Source organism: Chiloscyllium plagiosum, chromosome 23 (genome assembly GCF_004010195.1).
Source record: "Chiloscyllium plagiosum isolate BGI_BamShark_2017 chromosome 23, ASM401019v2, whole genome shotgun sequence".
In the NCBI taxonomy this organism is placed as follows: domain Eukaryota; kingdom Metazoa; phylum Chordata; class Chondrichthyes; order Orectolobiformes; family Hemiscylliidae; genus Chiloscyllium; species Chiloscyllium plagiosum.
The window spans coordinates 22970419-22986805 of NC_057732.1; the positions used below are offsets into that span (position 1 = coordinate 22970419).

At 39.2% G+C, this 16387-nt stretch overlaps 1 protein-coding gene across 2 annotated transcripts in view; it reads left to right on the forward strand.

The window, feature by feature from the left end:
- LOC122561696 (chemokine-like protein TAFA-5) overlaps positions 1-16387 on the forward strand; it is a 695903-nt gene that overhangs the window by 508633 nt on the left and 170883 nt on the right. For both annotated transcript variants that reach the window (XM_043713713.1, XM_043713714.1), the window contains exon 3: positions 6780-6907. In XM_043713713.1, coding sequence (XP_043569648.1) covers positions 6780-6907 — 128 coding nt within the window. The remainder of the gene's footprint in view (positions 1-6779; positions 6908-16387) is intronic.

Here is a 16387-nt window from a genome sequence, read left to right on the forward strand (position 1 = left end):
GCTAAAGACATACAGATTGATGGAGGTGACCAGCCATGAAATTCAACCTCCAGAAACATTGGTTAATGTCCCAGAATACTAGATAATTAAACACATCTTTTCTTGTTCAGTTACCGTAGTAAATGCCTGGACAAGAAGAATAGATGATGCGTCACATGGCATAACACTGTTTACAATCAGTGGTCTCATTATTGATTCTTGCAACTTGGTATCACATTGCTTTTATTATAAATCACCACATTGCATATCTCACAATGTGCAAGAACATTGAAAATCTTCAAATAGATTTTTTTGTCCTTGCTGTTTGAAAACCAATACATTAGCAAAACACCAATCTATTTATTGGTCACACTTTCACCCGATGTCAGAAATTATATATTCAGAAATATGTGCCAACCTTTCCTCTTGCAGTTTGTTAATGTATGAGCTGAAACCAGAAAGCTGGGAAGTAAAATGACTAATTAGCATTAGCTAAGCATATAAAAGTTCTATTCAACAAAAAGATGTGAAGTGGAATGCAACAGAATTGCTGTAAATACTTTTTTGTTTAGCAGCAGCTTGGCTGTTAGGTTTGTTCGCTCAGTAAATAAAACATGTTATGCTGGAAGTGAAGTTGCTATCAAAGAGGAATTGACAGTTTTCAGTATCATTACATTTGTCTGTAAAATCAAAGAATTACTACAGCACGGAAAGAAATCATTCAGCCCATTGAATCTACACAGACCCTCTGAAGAGCATCCCACCCAGACCCTGCCCCTGCCCCCCCAATCATCATATCCCTGTAACCCCACATTTACCATGGCTAATCCACCTAGCCTGCACATCCCTGGAAACTATGGGGAATTGGAAGTGTCCTTGTTTCTCAGGAATCTGAGGCCTTAGTCTGGTGCAGGATTCTTTCCTTTGAACTTTCTGCGTCACTTTGTCCTTTTAATTGTGGTCCATTAGCCTGCATGGCTATTGGCTGTACAGCTGCCCCACTTCAAGATATTTTAACTTGGAACCTTTTTTTTCAGTTTCTCATTGTTAGCAGACCTTTGAAGTTGTTTTCCTTCCTGTGGACACAACAGAATTTCCTTCTCATTCAATTAGAGCAATTGAAATTTAGTAATTATTTCTCAAGGTTGCAGAACCAGCTCTGGAGAAAGCTGGATTGATGGACATAACCATTACAAATATAAATATTGATTTTAGTGGGCAGCTTTACAAATACAAAGGGCAAAATCTTTATCCAGGTGACAGAAAGTCAAAGTGGAGAGAAATTCTGGGACCTGACTCTGTGATTTTTTTTTGATGGAATCCCTACAGTGTGGAAACAGGCCCTTCAGCCCAACAAGTCCACACCGACCCTCCGAACAGTAACCCACCCAAACCTATATTTACCCTTGACTAATGCACCTAACCTACACATCCCTGAACACTATGGGCAATTTAGCATGGCCAATTCACCTAACCTGCACATCTTTGGCCTGTAGGAGGAAACCAGAGCAGCTGGAGGGAATCCACGCAAACACGGGGAGAATGTGCAAACTCCACACAAGACATTTGCCCAAAACTAGAATCAAACCTAGGTCCCTGGTGCTGTGAGGCAGCGGTGCTAACCACTGAGCCAACGAGGATGTGTTTCAGATATGGTCACCACTATTTTCAAAGGAATGGCTAATTAAAGGCCAGCAAGTGGGCTTGTCACCCAATTACAGAGAGCAGGCAAGCTGTCAGGACTGGGGGGCACATGAGAAACGCCCGAAGTATTCAGTGATCAGAGTGCCCACTGGGTGAGCTGGGAGCTGTCACTTTGAAAATGGAGACAGAGGGAAAGAAAGGCCAGGTAAGTTTTTCATCCACCAACATGATGAAAAGACAAGTAATTCCTTACTTGGGAACAGATCTATTCACAGATTGAAACAACTCGTGTACATCTCCGGAACCTACTCCACTTTTGTGTCCTTAAACATCTCTTTATATGTCCTCATGTCCATCCATTCAGTGCTCCCCATTAGTACAGACAGTTTTTAAATGATATAATTATCACTTGTTTTTACTTTTAAAGCAGTCATAGCTATTTGCATGTGATCTTGGAGGGACAATCCCCTTCTTGGGATGGTGTGACCCAGTAACTCTTTCTGCTGAGGCTTTGGGAGTCTCTCCTGGGTTGAAATGTGGACCATATCTCCCCCACATTCTTCTTAACCAGATCTTCACAAGTTGGTCTGGGCCCATTCTGGGATGTCTGCTGAAAATCCCAGGTCCCTTAATTTTGTCTACCTGCCTCTTGTAGATGTGTAGCAGCTTGTGACCCAACATCATTCATCTGGCAGTAACTCCGGGGTCAGAATCATGATGTTAACAACAAGAGATGTGTGATCTATGACAATGACCACTGGTGTCAGATTGCTCCCCTCCCTTCCTGCACCACTCACCTCCGATCCTCACCCAGACCTTCTTTGCAAATTCAGCCAAAAAGTGTGAAAATGTTATTAAAGCTGCTAGTGAATCTCTCTATATTCTGCTGGATTTGATATGTGCGACTTGCAACCACAGTTTCTAAAATGTTTCTAGTACGCAGTATATGATTTTGTCATCTTACATCAGGTTTTAATTCAATCCAGGATAACTTTCTTTGTTTCCTATTTCTGTTTTGTTTTTCAAAGCTTGTTCTTATTAAGTATGTTTTGTTACACACCGTACAACCTTCTTTCCAAATGTTGCAATTCTGATTTGCATCATTATCACTCCCACCCCCACCTCTGTGCGTCAGCACGATCACTTAGTCAGACTCACCATAATCACTGCCAGACAGATCATGAAGGTCGCAAGTGATCTTGTCAGACAAAATATTGCTGAAAAGGGAGACATATTGCTAAGGCTTTAAAACCCAAACAACTGGAAGAGGTCAAACTTCAAGTGATCATGACAAGTTATGATGGGAGGGTGCAGATCATTTGAAGTAATTTGTGGTTGTTTGAAATTTGGTGTTCTCACGTTTGGCCTCAAGGGAACAAGGTGAAACATTTTGACAATAAAACCATTTTTTCAGCAGTATTCAAGTTCAACACTACCAAGTGCCTATTCAAACAAGCTGAGGAAATGTCATCCTGTACTAAGGTTCTCACAATCACAAGGAGCAAATGCCAAATGCATCTGTTCATCAACATCACCACTACCCAAATTTAGAAACAGGAACAGCTTTAACATTCTGTTAAAGTTTAGGTAGTGCGCAACATCATTGACCTTATCGTGTATCCTGTATGTCTATACCAGATACTCTGCAGGCTGCAATTATACTTTTGTCATGTGACAGCTCAGTATGCATCTGCCTGCCCCAATTTACAACCCCACTTCCAGTATGCTCATGGTTTTCTTTGCTAATGTTACTTCCACTGTGATTATATGTTTTTGGCTTTGGTAGTAAGCCATCTTCTCTTCTGAGGGGAAATAAGTTAATGTTAACAGAATTAGAGGCATTGATGTCATCCTCTTCCCAAGCATCCTAAGATACTAAAAGCAACTTACTTTTAAATAGTGTCTTTAATATAATGAAGCAAACACTTCACTGCAGAATTACAAAACAGCTGGGACACCGAGCCACAAAAGAGATATTAGGTCAGATGACCAAAGTCTCGTCAAAGAAAGATTTTCTAAGGAGGGTTTTAAAGGCACAAAATGAACTAGATTGATGCGGAGTTGAGGGACAAAATTCCAGAGCTTGGGGCAGAAGGAATTGAAGGCACAACCTGTATTGTTGGAGCAGATATGAGGGGAGTACACACTAGGCTAGACTGAGAGGAGTGCTGATATCTTGAAGGGTTGCTGTGCTGGAAGAGATTAGAGAGGAGCAAGGCCATGGAGGAATCTGAAAAACAAGGATGATAATTTTAAAATCAAGGGATGTTACTTGATCAGAAGTCAGTGAAGTTCTGTAAGCATAGGGGTGACAGCAGAATGAAACTTGCTGCAAGTTAAGAGATGGGCAGCAGAGTCTTGGATGATTTGAAGTTTACAGAAAGTGGAATTTAGGAGATCAGCTGGTTGGGTGTTGGTACAGTTGAGTCAAGAGTAACAAAGATGTGGATGAAGCAGATGAACTGAGATGGGAGTAAAGTTGAATAATGTTACAAAGGTGTAAAATGATAACCTCAGATATGGCACAAGTATGAGATCAGAATTTCTCTCCAGATGAGCTAAGGCTAAATTAACGTAGAACATTGTTTCCTTAAATCCTTGAATATTGTTGACAGACGTTAATTTAGTTGTGTGATTCTGAATAAAAGTCATCAAATATTTGCTATGATAAAGGATGACCTCAGTTAGAACCTGCACACATAGATAATGAAAAATAAAATAAAACAAAATAAAAATAAAAGTGTTCAAGAGGATCCCTGAGTATTAGATATTGTTTACTGGTGAAAGTCCTCAGACCTACCATTGCTAGCATTATATGGTTGTTGCATTTTTTTTCCTTTGTGGAGGTTCTTGAGGTGGTGGAAGTGCTTTGGGTGCATTTGGCACTTTGCCTCATGCAACCACACTTGGATCTTTATGCTTTTAGTGCCAAACAAACTTTCTCTTCTGGTTTCTCCTTAAAGAAATATCCAGTGGTTTATCTGAGAATCATGCAGAACTCCCAGATGCTCACATTCCCTCAGTTTACTGCAGATGTTCTTGGGGGAAAATGATGCTCCCATTTAACTGACCACAGTCTTTTTAAAGGCTATGCCAGAAATTGGGTTTTTCTCCCTCTCAATGTTGGTAAGTACATGAGAAGTAGGATTCCTCCTTCAAACTGCATTGAAAATGAGCCAACAGGTTTAATTGGAAGCACTAGCTTTCGGAGCGCCGCTCCTTCATCAGGTGGTTGTGGAGGACACAGTTGTAAGACCTAGAATTTATAACAAAAGTTTACAGTGTGATGGAACTGAAATTATACATTGAAAAATACCTTGATTGTTTGTTGAGTTTTTCATCTGTTCGAATACCATAATAGTTTCACTTCTTTCGTATGTAAATCACAAAACTTTTTTAAAAAAGGTACATTCTCAGGTTAACTGTAACAATTGGTGTTAGCCAGACAATATGTTGAAGGTGTTAGCCCCCTCTGTTCTGTGTCTGTGCCATGATGTTTAGACTGATTCTAATCTAAAAAGTGAGATAACAGCGTTTTACATGAATTCATGCAGTTTTTGAGCAAAGTACAATGTAAGTCTGCAAGTACAAATTCACCCACAAACGTATAGGTATATGTGTGTATGTGGGTCTTTGTGTGTATGTGTGTGTGTCTGTCTGTCTGTCTGTCTGTCTGGGGTGTGGGGTTGTGAGTGTCTGTGAGAAAGTGTATATATGTGTGCGTAAGTGTAGAGTGGTCTAAGTCTGTGAGAGGATGCATGTGTGAGTGTGGGAATGTGTGTGTCTGTAAGGGTGTGTGTCCTACAGACACACACCCTCCCACACTCTCACATGCATCCCCTCACAGACTTAGACACTCTACACTCACATACACACACATATACACTCTCTCTCACACTCACATCCCACACCCCAGACAGATACACACACACATACACACAAAGACCTACATGCACACATATACGGTCGTGGGGTGAATTTGTACTTGCAGAGTTACATCGTACTTTGCTCAAAAACTGCATGAATTCATGTAAAACTCTGTTATCTCACTTTTTAGATTAGAATCAATCTAAACATTATAGCACAGACAGAGAACACGGGGACTAATACCTTCAACATATTGTCTGGCTAACATCAATTTTTACAGTTAACCTGAGAATGTACCTTTTTAAAAAAAGTTTTTGTGATTTACATATGAAAGAAGTGAATCTATTTGAACAGATGAGAGACTTAACAAACAACCAAGGTATTTTTCAATGTATAATTTCAGTTATATCACACTGTGAACCTTTGCTATAAATTCTGTGCCTTACAATTGTGTCCTCCACAACCACCTGATGAAGGAGCGACACTCCGAAAGCTAGTGCTTCCAATTAAACCTGTTGGACTATAACCTGATGTTGTGTGATTTTTAACTTTGTACACCCCAGTCCAAATCTTGAAAATGAGCAATCTGGAAGGAAATTAGGGTGAGTTAGTGACAATATTACATAGCCAAAAGCATTGCTACCTCACCTAGGGGATGGAAATCCAAGCTGCTATTATGTTATACCATTATAAAAAAAAGATAATCCATTAATGCAATTATTTTTGTCAAACAGTTTTGGTCATTCCACCCAGAATCAACATCAAATGTGTATATATGTATGTCGGTGTATATGCATATATCAACTTTGTTATTGGCAAGACTTTCAATGTAAATTAAGGTGTTGCAGGATAAAATTACATAAATTGCTGAGTTTCATCTTAGTTCCTAATGGATTTGATTCCATTTCATGAACTGATTTTGGTATTGAAGTTTGCAGTCTTTCCTGAGGGGTCACAAGGACGATTGTTTTGGTGGAAATGCTAATGGCTTCTCATGGTCCATGGTAGACATTGTTAAATGCCTGTGCCAAGAATGTTGCGCCCTCTCTTTACAAAGGTCTAACAACAGATCCCACACCTCTCCTCACTCTCGAATAACTACATGGAATACATAAACACAGAATAGGAAAGCATATAAATGGAGAAACAATCAAACTCAACTTTAGTCAAGAAAAAAACGTCTTTATGTCTCTACCCACAGTATCTGAATTGTACTTCCTTTCAAAATAAATGAGGGGGCTAAGAGTTTTTTTTCACTGGAGTGATACAAATCATTCTTTGTTTTACAGCACGGATTGTAAAGACTAGACAATGGTGTGAAATGCTTCCGTGTTTGGAAGGAGAAGGTTGCAATTTGTTAATGAATAAATCAGGCTGGACCTGCACACAGCCAGGTGGGCGAATAAAGACAACTACGGTAAGTCAGGCATCCAATTGACACACTAATTCAATCTGTAGAATTATATAATGGGTACTCAATGCTAATGTAATCAATTCCATGCAAAAAAAAGAAAGATGTGAGACAAAACTCACTAAAAATATATTGTATGAATTGATATACCATATTACTACAATAACTCATAAAATGTAACTTCAAACATTTGCAAGCTGATAAAATAAGACATAGTTTAAAATGTTCAAAGATTTTATTGGCCCATCTATCAAAACAATAGGCATACTTATTATCTATGTTATGAAGAACAAATTATTTAAAAAGTTTCTGATACTATTACTTGTAAAATGATATCATTAAAAATTCACCAGTATGTATGATCCTGCAAAGAAGATAGCTCATACCAACAGTTATGATTAACAGACAGCTAAATTAAAAGTTCTGGATTTTGTTATGAGTCTTTATGATGATTATTAACTATATCTGATGTAACTGTATTTATAAATTCTAAAGGCACTGTTTTGTTTGGATCCTGATTATTTATACATAATTTTTTTTGTTCTGCATGCTTCAGTTAGCAAAGATGTTTATCTTAATAGGAACTCAATGGGAGAATAAGTCATACATCATTCCATGAGTAATGTACATTTATTTGCCTTTCCACATTAGTGCATTGAATAAGAAGACAAGGATAGCACAGATTTCTCGTGTCAATAAATTCATTACTGAGCCCATTACTGAGAATCTGAATCAGTTAATGTGTTCAAACACTGCTAAGAATACATTGTTGTTATCTATATCTGCCCCAGTTATATGAATATAGATTAATCTTTTTTTTGAACTGCTATGCAAATTATATCAGATGTGAACTCTGCTGAAGGGACTTGGATATAGAGGGAAGGGGTTTTCTAATAGCAGTCAACAGAAGGACTTCCAGAAAACATTTTTCATCCAAAAACAAATAATGTAGGTTTACTGTTGCTGCAAGTTTGACAGCCATGTTGCAGCCATAATAATTTCTAGCTCTGGGTCCTTCTGGTTTTTGTCCAATGTCTCTATGTCGCCTATTGTCCTGATACTATGGGCTCTGTTGATAAATGTGCATACCATTTGATTGCTGATAGGTGTCTGATCCAATGGATTGTGCCTTAAGTGTTGCAAGATTCAGAATCATTACCATTGCTAATAATGCTATCAGCTATCATCACTGTCTTTCCTAGTAGAAGTCAGCAGGACCTACTTGGTCTAGTGTGGTAGAGAAAAAAGTACTTGATTGTCCAATCTTAAAAAAATGTAGCTCATTCATAGCAAACAAGTAACTGTTGGCATTAATAGGAAAAGCATTGTTATAGAGACTCAGACTCAGATGGAAGATCTTAGATTCTCAAGATCCTTAGCTATTCCCTCTCCAAGGCTATATGACACAGTGGTATTTGAGGCACTCTTAATCATTAACCCTTTCAAAACTTGCCACCCTTACACAAGGAGAAAGTGAGGTCTGCAGATGCTGGAGATCAAAGTTGAAACTTTATTGCTGGAACAGCACAGCAGGTCAGGCAGCATCCAGGGAACAGGAGATTCGACGTTTCGGGCACAGGCCCTTCTTCAGGAATGAGCAGAGAGTGTTCAGCAGGAGAAGATAAAAGGTAGGGAGGAGGGACTTGGAGGAGGGGCGTTGGAAATGTGATAGGTGGAAAGAGGTCAAGGTGAGGGTGATAGGTCGGAGTAGGATGGAGGCGGAGAGGTCAAGAAGAAGACTGCAGGTCAGGAAGGCGGTGCCGGGCAACCCTTACACAACAATACTGTAAACATTAAGGCTGTGGCTGCTGCATGTTTTGGCCTCTACCAAGAGTAGACCTAGGGAAGTGAGGAAACTCATTATAAATGCATTTATGTTCTTGTGCTCGATCTTCTCATCCAGGACTAGAGATTTTGATGTAGTGCTAATGGAGAGGAACTTTGTGCCATGAGCCTTTATCCTTTTATCCTTTGATTTGTGCCTTGGAAATATTGGAGGAAAATCATTCTGCAGCAGCTCACAATGGATTATTATTCAATGAAGGAATCCTATTAATATGAAATTACAAGTATATTTCTTAGATTTTTATGCAGCATTCTCATTTTGAGCAATGCAAATATTTGGAGATATAACGTAAAGTTTACACTATTAGTTCAGGACTGAAAATGCCCAGTATTAATTTTCCACTATCCACACCGTGTGATGTAGATAGCACGACTATTCCAGTGGTGTTGATAATCGAACAAGATGCACCAATATTATTTGAGGTTCTAATGGCCTTTGTTATCACAAATCGCAAGAAAATAACATCTTTCAAGGCAACTGAGAGCTAGAGAGTGGGTCTCACAGAGGCTCACTAAAATTGGAAGTTTCCTGCTCTCCATTGAGACTCAGAATTTCTGTAGCACCTGATAAGCCAAGTCAACGAGAGCATGTCAGTTTCCCTGTGTCCTTCAGGTGGTGTCAAAGCCAAGCAATCAACCTAGTGTCCTAATTACTTTTAAAGCAATGCTGTATCAATCATCCCCTTTGCCTGTAAAGGAAACTGAAAGGAATGTTCCACAGTTAAAAAAAAAATACTGAGATAGAAGCAAAGACACACATTTCTATGGAAATGGACAGATGGGCACTAGAAATGCTACTGTTAGTGCCAGTATCCATGCCAAAGACTTAGCCTCATACCGATCCCACAAATTCCAGTGGGATCAGAATGACAGGTCACTATTGGTGTAATAGGGGAGTTTCTAGTCCGTTACTTTGTGCTAAAGTATTGATTCACATGGTTGCAGCATTTAAAAGCAGGCAAAGATTTGTACTAAGTGCACAAAAACAAGATGTTACCATGGGAATACACAATGCTGACAGTTTGTGTTCGATGGGAATTTTCTATTTTGGGTACTGAGGCTTTGACTTTCTGGGGACCAACAATTTTAATTAAAAGAAAAATTCATTGACATCCTTGACTCTATTTCGGATGGAATGGATAATTTGGCTGATCAATGATGGCATAATGTTATACATTTAATTATACAATTTATTTCATTCATGCCAAAGGAACAAGGACACCTCATTAATCTGTATGTATACAAGCTATCCCAGGTAAGGGTTTTTCTGACACAATGGCAGCGTCTCTACCTCTGGACCAGAAGGCCACCTGCTTCAGAGATGTGCCATAATATCTCTGAACGGATTGATTAGAAATCTCGACATAGTGGCCAATGAATACCAGTTCTTCATTGCTTTATGATAGCGTATCAGTAAGTGGCAGCATTGTTGTTTGGAGACCACATGGACCTTCAAACATTGCATTCCTGCAGCAGCAATTTTGAACACTCGTCAGTGAAGAACTATTATGAGTGAAGAGTAATGCTTCAGGGAGCCCGATGAAAAGGTTCAGGTACAATGGCAAATGCTTCAAGGAGGCAGAGAACAAACCACTTGCTGTTGCAGAGAATGTTGATCATTAATGTCCAACACAAGCCACAAACATATTTGGAGCACAGGTAATACTGGGAAGCCTCTATAAATACACTAAAATGAAGCCATCTAATTGAGTAATAGAATGAACGGAATAAATGATTGGGAGGCTGACACTATTCTGAATATATCAATGGAGCAAGGATATAAGTCATAGGAGCAGTAATAGGCCATTTAGCCGATAGCATCGACTCCCTCATTCAATGAGATCATGGCTGATCTGATAATCCTGAGCTTCACTTTCCAGCCTTTTTCCTATCCCCCTCGATTCCCTTACTGATTAAAAATGTGTCTGTTTCAATGGTGAATATACTTAACAACGCAGCCTCTCCAGCCGTTTGTAGTTAACAATGTCACAGATTCACCACCCTCTGAGAGAAGAAATTCCTCCTCATCTCTGTCTTAAATGAGGTAAAAACAATGACTGCAGATGCTGGAAACCAGATTCTGGATTAGTGGTGCTGAAAGAGCACAGCAGTTCAGGCAGCAGCTGCTCCTTGGATGCTGCCTGAACTGCTGTGCTCTTCCAGCACCATTAATCCAGAATCTGTCTTATATGGGCAACTCCTTACTCTAACATTATGCCATCTAGTCCTAGAGTGTCCCACACTTTACCTTGACTTGGTGAAGTCCCCAAAGAAACTTATATGTGTCAATATCCATAAGAATCTTGTCTGTTTAAGTATACATTCGATTCATGACATCCAAGTTGAATGGAAGAACTGCACAATGCTCATTCTGTGTTTAAAATGAGTGAGCCACATGGCAAGTGATTCATTAAGTAGGAGCATCACATGACATGGATATGATAAATGATGTGTTTTACAGCAAACATTTTGTATAAATGGAATCAGCGCCAGGTGGTGACTCTTTTGTGTGTTTTTTTTCCCATACCTGAGATGAACAAAACATATCTGTAACTTTCTTGACTGTGGTTTCAGCCTGTTATGGAGCAAAACCTTTCACACGTGTATTCATCTGCCACCTTCTTTTAATATAACTAATTCTGTTTTATCATAAAAGAAAGCTGTGCATCTACTTGTTGAATATTAAAAGCCTCCTATGAAATAAAGTGCTGCATAAACTCAGTAGATCTGGTAGCATCTCTGGAGAAGGAGAGTTAATGTTTCAAGTTCATTACAACACCTCTTCATTTTTATTTTAGCTTTAAAAAAGCTATAAGTTAAAAGAATTCAAGTTGTTGCTTATCTTTTAAAAAGTTTGCATTTCTTTATCTGCATAATATCTGGAAACATTTTTCTTGGTGGATCATAAATATACTCACCAAAGAAACTGTCTCAAACTATATTAGACAATGAAATATGTTAGGTTCTATTTTCAATAGATTTGGATGTCAAGTAAACTGTCACAAACATCACTGTACTTCATACATCTTTCAATAGTTTGCTAAAGGGGAGGATTGTCTGAGGGATGTATTTTCTATTCAAAATAATCTCCTAGTTCTATCTTAAATATAAATATTGCAGCACTGAGTGCCCGGAGAATTACATCTCGTGTTCAGAATGAATCATCTCTCTGGTATACAAGCATGCAAGGAGTAGTACCACTCTCATGAATGATCATAAGGATTCTACAAGTACATTGCTTGAGCACTCAATTTTATACAGTTACAGAAAGTTCAGTGGGCCAGCTGCTTTGTCTTTAATGAGATCTTTCCACCTTTTTCTCCTTGTTTCATCTTTCCTTAATTGCATTGACAGATGCCTCTCCATTCCTTTGCCACTCCTGACCTGATCTTCCTACCTCTTGATTAAATCTTTCACTTGACTCTCTCTCTCTCTCTGTCCACCCTGACGTTGTGTCCTGTTGATTAAATCCTTCAAATGGCATTTCTCTCTCTCCCCTTGACCTCCCCTCCCCTTGATTAATTCTTTAATACGACTCTCAGACAAGCTTCTCTCAAGTTGTCCCAGCTTCGGTTTTTATACCAGGCATCCCATGATCCCAATTTGTCACAATGTCTTTACAAATATCCTATAGGTTTATTCAGCTAAATAATTTCATTGTTCACGTCCTATTACATGTTTAAATTTTCTATCAGAGTTTTTGTCTTCATCTGCTGTACCATTGACCATATTGTGATTAACCTCAGAGTAATTTAATTGAACTTATTGGAACTTTTATTACCTCTAAGGTTGCAGATTTTATTATAAAATATTTAGAGTTTATAGAGTTATATAGCATGGAAACAGTCCAATTTGTCCACGCTGTTCAGATTTCCTACATTAATCTAGTCCCATTTGCCAGCATTTGATCCATATCCCTCTAAACTCTTATTTTTCATGTACCCATCCAGATGCCTTTAAATTTAATTGTACCAGTCTCCACCACTTCCTCTGGCAGCTTATTCCATACACAGACTACCCCCTCTACATGAAAAGGTTTCCCCTTAGTTCGCTTTTAAATATTTCCACTCTCACCTAAACCAATGCTCTCTACTTTTGGACTCCCCTACCCTGGTGAAAAGACCTTGGTTATTCACCCTATCCATGCACCTTATGATTTTATAAACATCTATAAGGTCATCCCTCAGTCACTGACAGTCTAGGGAAAATAGCTCCAGCCTACTCGACCTCTTTTTCGAGCTCAAACCCTCCAACCTCAGTAATATCCTCGTAAATCTTTTGTGCGCCCTTTCAAATTTAACCATCTTTTCTATAGGAGGAAGACCAGAATTGAACATAGTATTCTATAAGTGGCCTCACTAATGTCCTGTACGGCCACAACATGACATCCCAACTCCTATACTCAATCCACTGATCAATAAAGGCAAGCATACCAATTCCGTTCTTCACTACTCTGTCTACCGCCTGCGACTCCACTTCCAATAAATTATGCACCTACACCCCAGGTCTCTATGTTCGGCAACCCTCCCCAGGACCCTATCATTAAGTGTATATTTCCTGACTTGATTTGCCTTAGCAAAATGCAACACATCACATTTATCTAAACTAAACTGCATCTGCCATTCTGCAGCCCATCTGATCAAGATCCCAATGTACTCTAAGGTAATCTCTTCTCTGCCCACGACACTTTCTATTTTGGTGTCATCTGTAAACTTACCAACCATACCTCCTACATTCACATGCAAATCATCTATATAAATGATGAAAAGCAGTGGATTCATCACCGATTCTTGTGGCACACCGCTGGTCACAGGACGCCAGTCCAAAAAACAACCCTTCACAACCTCCCTCTGTCTGCTATCTTCAAGTCAATTTTGTATCCAAATGACTAGTTCTCCCTCCAACAACTTACCCACCACTGACATCAAGCTCACCAGTCTATAGTTCCCTGGCTTTTGCTTACCACCTTTCTTAAATAATGGACCACATTAGCCACCCTCCATTCTTCTAGCACCTCACCTACAATGATATAGGGCAACTCCTTACTCTAACATTATGCCATCTAGGGGATCAGTAGGGGATCGAGCAATCACTTCTCTGGCTTTCCCAGTTTACCCCTGATCAGGTTCTGTTGATTTATCTATCTTTATACATTTTAAGATGTCCAGCATCCCCTTCCTCTGTAATATGAACACTTGTCAAGATGTTAGTATTTATTTCTCTCAGTTCTCTAGCTTCCATATTCTTCTTCACAGTAAATAATGATGCAAAATACTCATATTGTATCTCACCCAAGTCCTGCTGTTCCATTTAAAGAAAGATATTTTACGAGACAGTAAGAACTATAGTTTACATTTCAGCCGCCTGTCCAGCACCAGAAGTGAGGTCAGAGGGAGGTGTACCCTGCTCATGTTGTTTCTTTGAGCCTTACTGAACCTTTAACAGTCTTGTTTAAAAGAAGTTCAGCCTGGGTATGTTTATTGAGCTGCTAGAAATTTAGAAATCTTGATATTGAGAGCATATTGTGGAGAATCTCACTCTCTTAGCATTTCAAATAATATCAAGTAGTTTACAAAATGTTCAGGAAGGTTCAGCTTTATAAACCAGAATGCACACTGGTTTTCTATTCTGTACATAAGCACTGCCAGAGTACTTCTGGGGTCGGAGAGGATCCTTATGGTACTTGGCTGTGAAGTCAGGCCAGGTCATGATCCTTGATTTGCTCTGGCAGCTTTTCAGCAGTGAGTTTCTGATATCACTTTCTGGCAAGGTTACATTTGCTATGTCACTTAAAATGAGATTCAATATTTCTTAACCATTACCCAATTCGGAACTGAAACAAGGATTTGAAATATTCTTAAAGCATTTGTTAAAAACCTGTTAAATGTCAGTGTGCCTCAGATTAATCTGTGATTGATCCAGGGCCACAAAACCTTAGAAGCCCCAATGCCAACGAGATAGCTGCTCTGCCCATATGGAGGTTTCTTTTTCCTTTGGTATTCAGATTTTAATTGGCCGTCAGATCAGCTCCAATTAAAACCAATTAAGTTGGCTTCTTGCGATGCTCAAAATGCTGTCCTTTCAACATGTGTTCCTGGAGAAGCCAAGGTGGAAAGTGTAGACATCCATCTTCATTGTGGACACAGAAATCAAACATTTTCAGTCAGTGGGAATGTGCATGGATCTATATATATTTGTCTTAAGAGACAGCTGGAGGAATACTTTAAACTGAAGATAATCCCCCCAAGACTTCCCTTTGCCTTTGAGTAATGATGAAGTGTTTGTACTGCACTGGGGAACTGAGAATAGGCAGGTTGATTTAAAAGACAAGGCCGTAGGTTGTGTCCTTCAATCAGCCTGGAATCTTCAAATTCCCAGCTGAAAAAGGTAGAGTTCATTATTACAGTCCAATCAGTTTGAGCCAATCCTTTTAACACTGTTCATTTGTATTTGAATGTGCGGCATTAATCCACTCAGAACTCTGGGGTACAGGTTCTACTTTGGGTGCACTAGTTTTCTATCATGCAATTATGGTTCAACCTTTCGATTATGCTTTTACGTAATCTCAAGTATAAAATTTTCCATGACCCAATATAATCAGGCAGGGCAGCAGAATCTAATTGTTTTTATTTCCCTAAAGAATATTCACTGCATTTAAGAGTGATAACCTTTATTGACACCAATGAAACTGAGTTCATCACCAAAAATAAACATTTTTAATCAGTGTATCTGGACCACCAGCTGGGATTTTCAAATCACTGAAAATATTATTTAAAAAATCAGGTTTTATCAGTGTGCATTAGCCAGTGTCTTAGTAAATTGAAAATTTTTAAGTCTTTTACAATGTTTGTATTAGTGCCCTTGTGCTTGCAAATCAAAAACTTAATTTTAAGTTTGTCTCTAAAGGACTGTGAAGAGCTGCATGCAATTAGCAGACATCTGAATCGTAGAATCACTACAGTGTAGAAACTGGCCATTTGGCCCAACAAATCCATACTGACCCAACAAAGAGTAACCCATCCAGACCCATTCCGCCTGATTAATGCTCCTAACCTAGACATCCCAGAACACTATGGGCAATTTAGCATGGCAAATTCACCTAACCCGCACCATATTTGAATTGTGGGAGGAAACTGGAACACCCAAAGGAAACCCATGCAGACACAGGGAGAATGTGCAAACTCCACACAGACAGTGTGGAGGCTGGATCAAACCAGGGTCCCTGGCACTGTGAGGCAGCGATGCTAACCACTGAGTCACCATGCCACCCTAGTGTTCTTTATTTTGATGGACAGGTGGGAAGCATAGCCAGTATTGTGAGCTGGGGGCTTTAATCTCAATGTTTTTATCCTAGGAGGCCTGTGAAGAGTAGTGTGCCACAAGGATTGGTGCTGGGTCCACTGCTTTTTATCATTCATATAAATGATTGGATATGAACATTGGTGGTATGGTTAGTAAATTTGCAGATGACATCAAAATTGGAGATGCGGTGGACTGCAAAGAAGGTTATCTCCGAGTACAAAGAAATCTCGATCAAATGGGCTGAGGAGTGGCAGATGGATTTGAAATTAGATAAATGTGAGGTGCTGCATTTTGAAAAGGTAAATCAGGACACTTAATGGTAAGGTTCTGGGGAGTGTT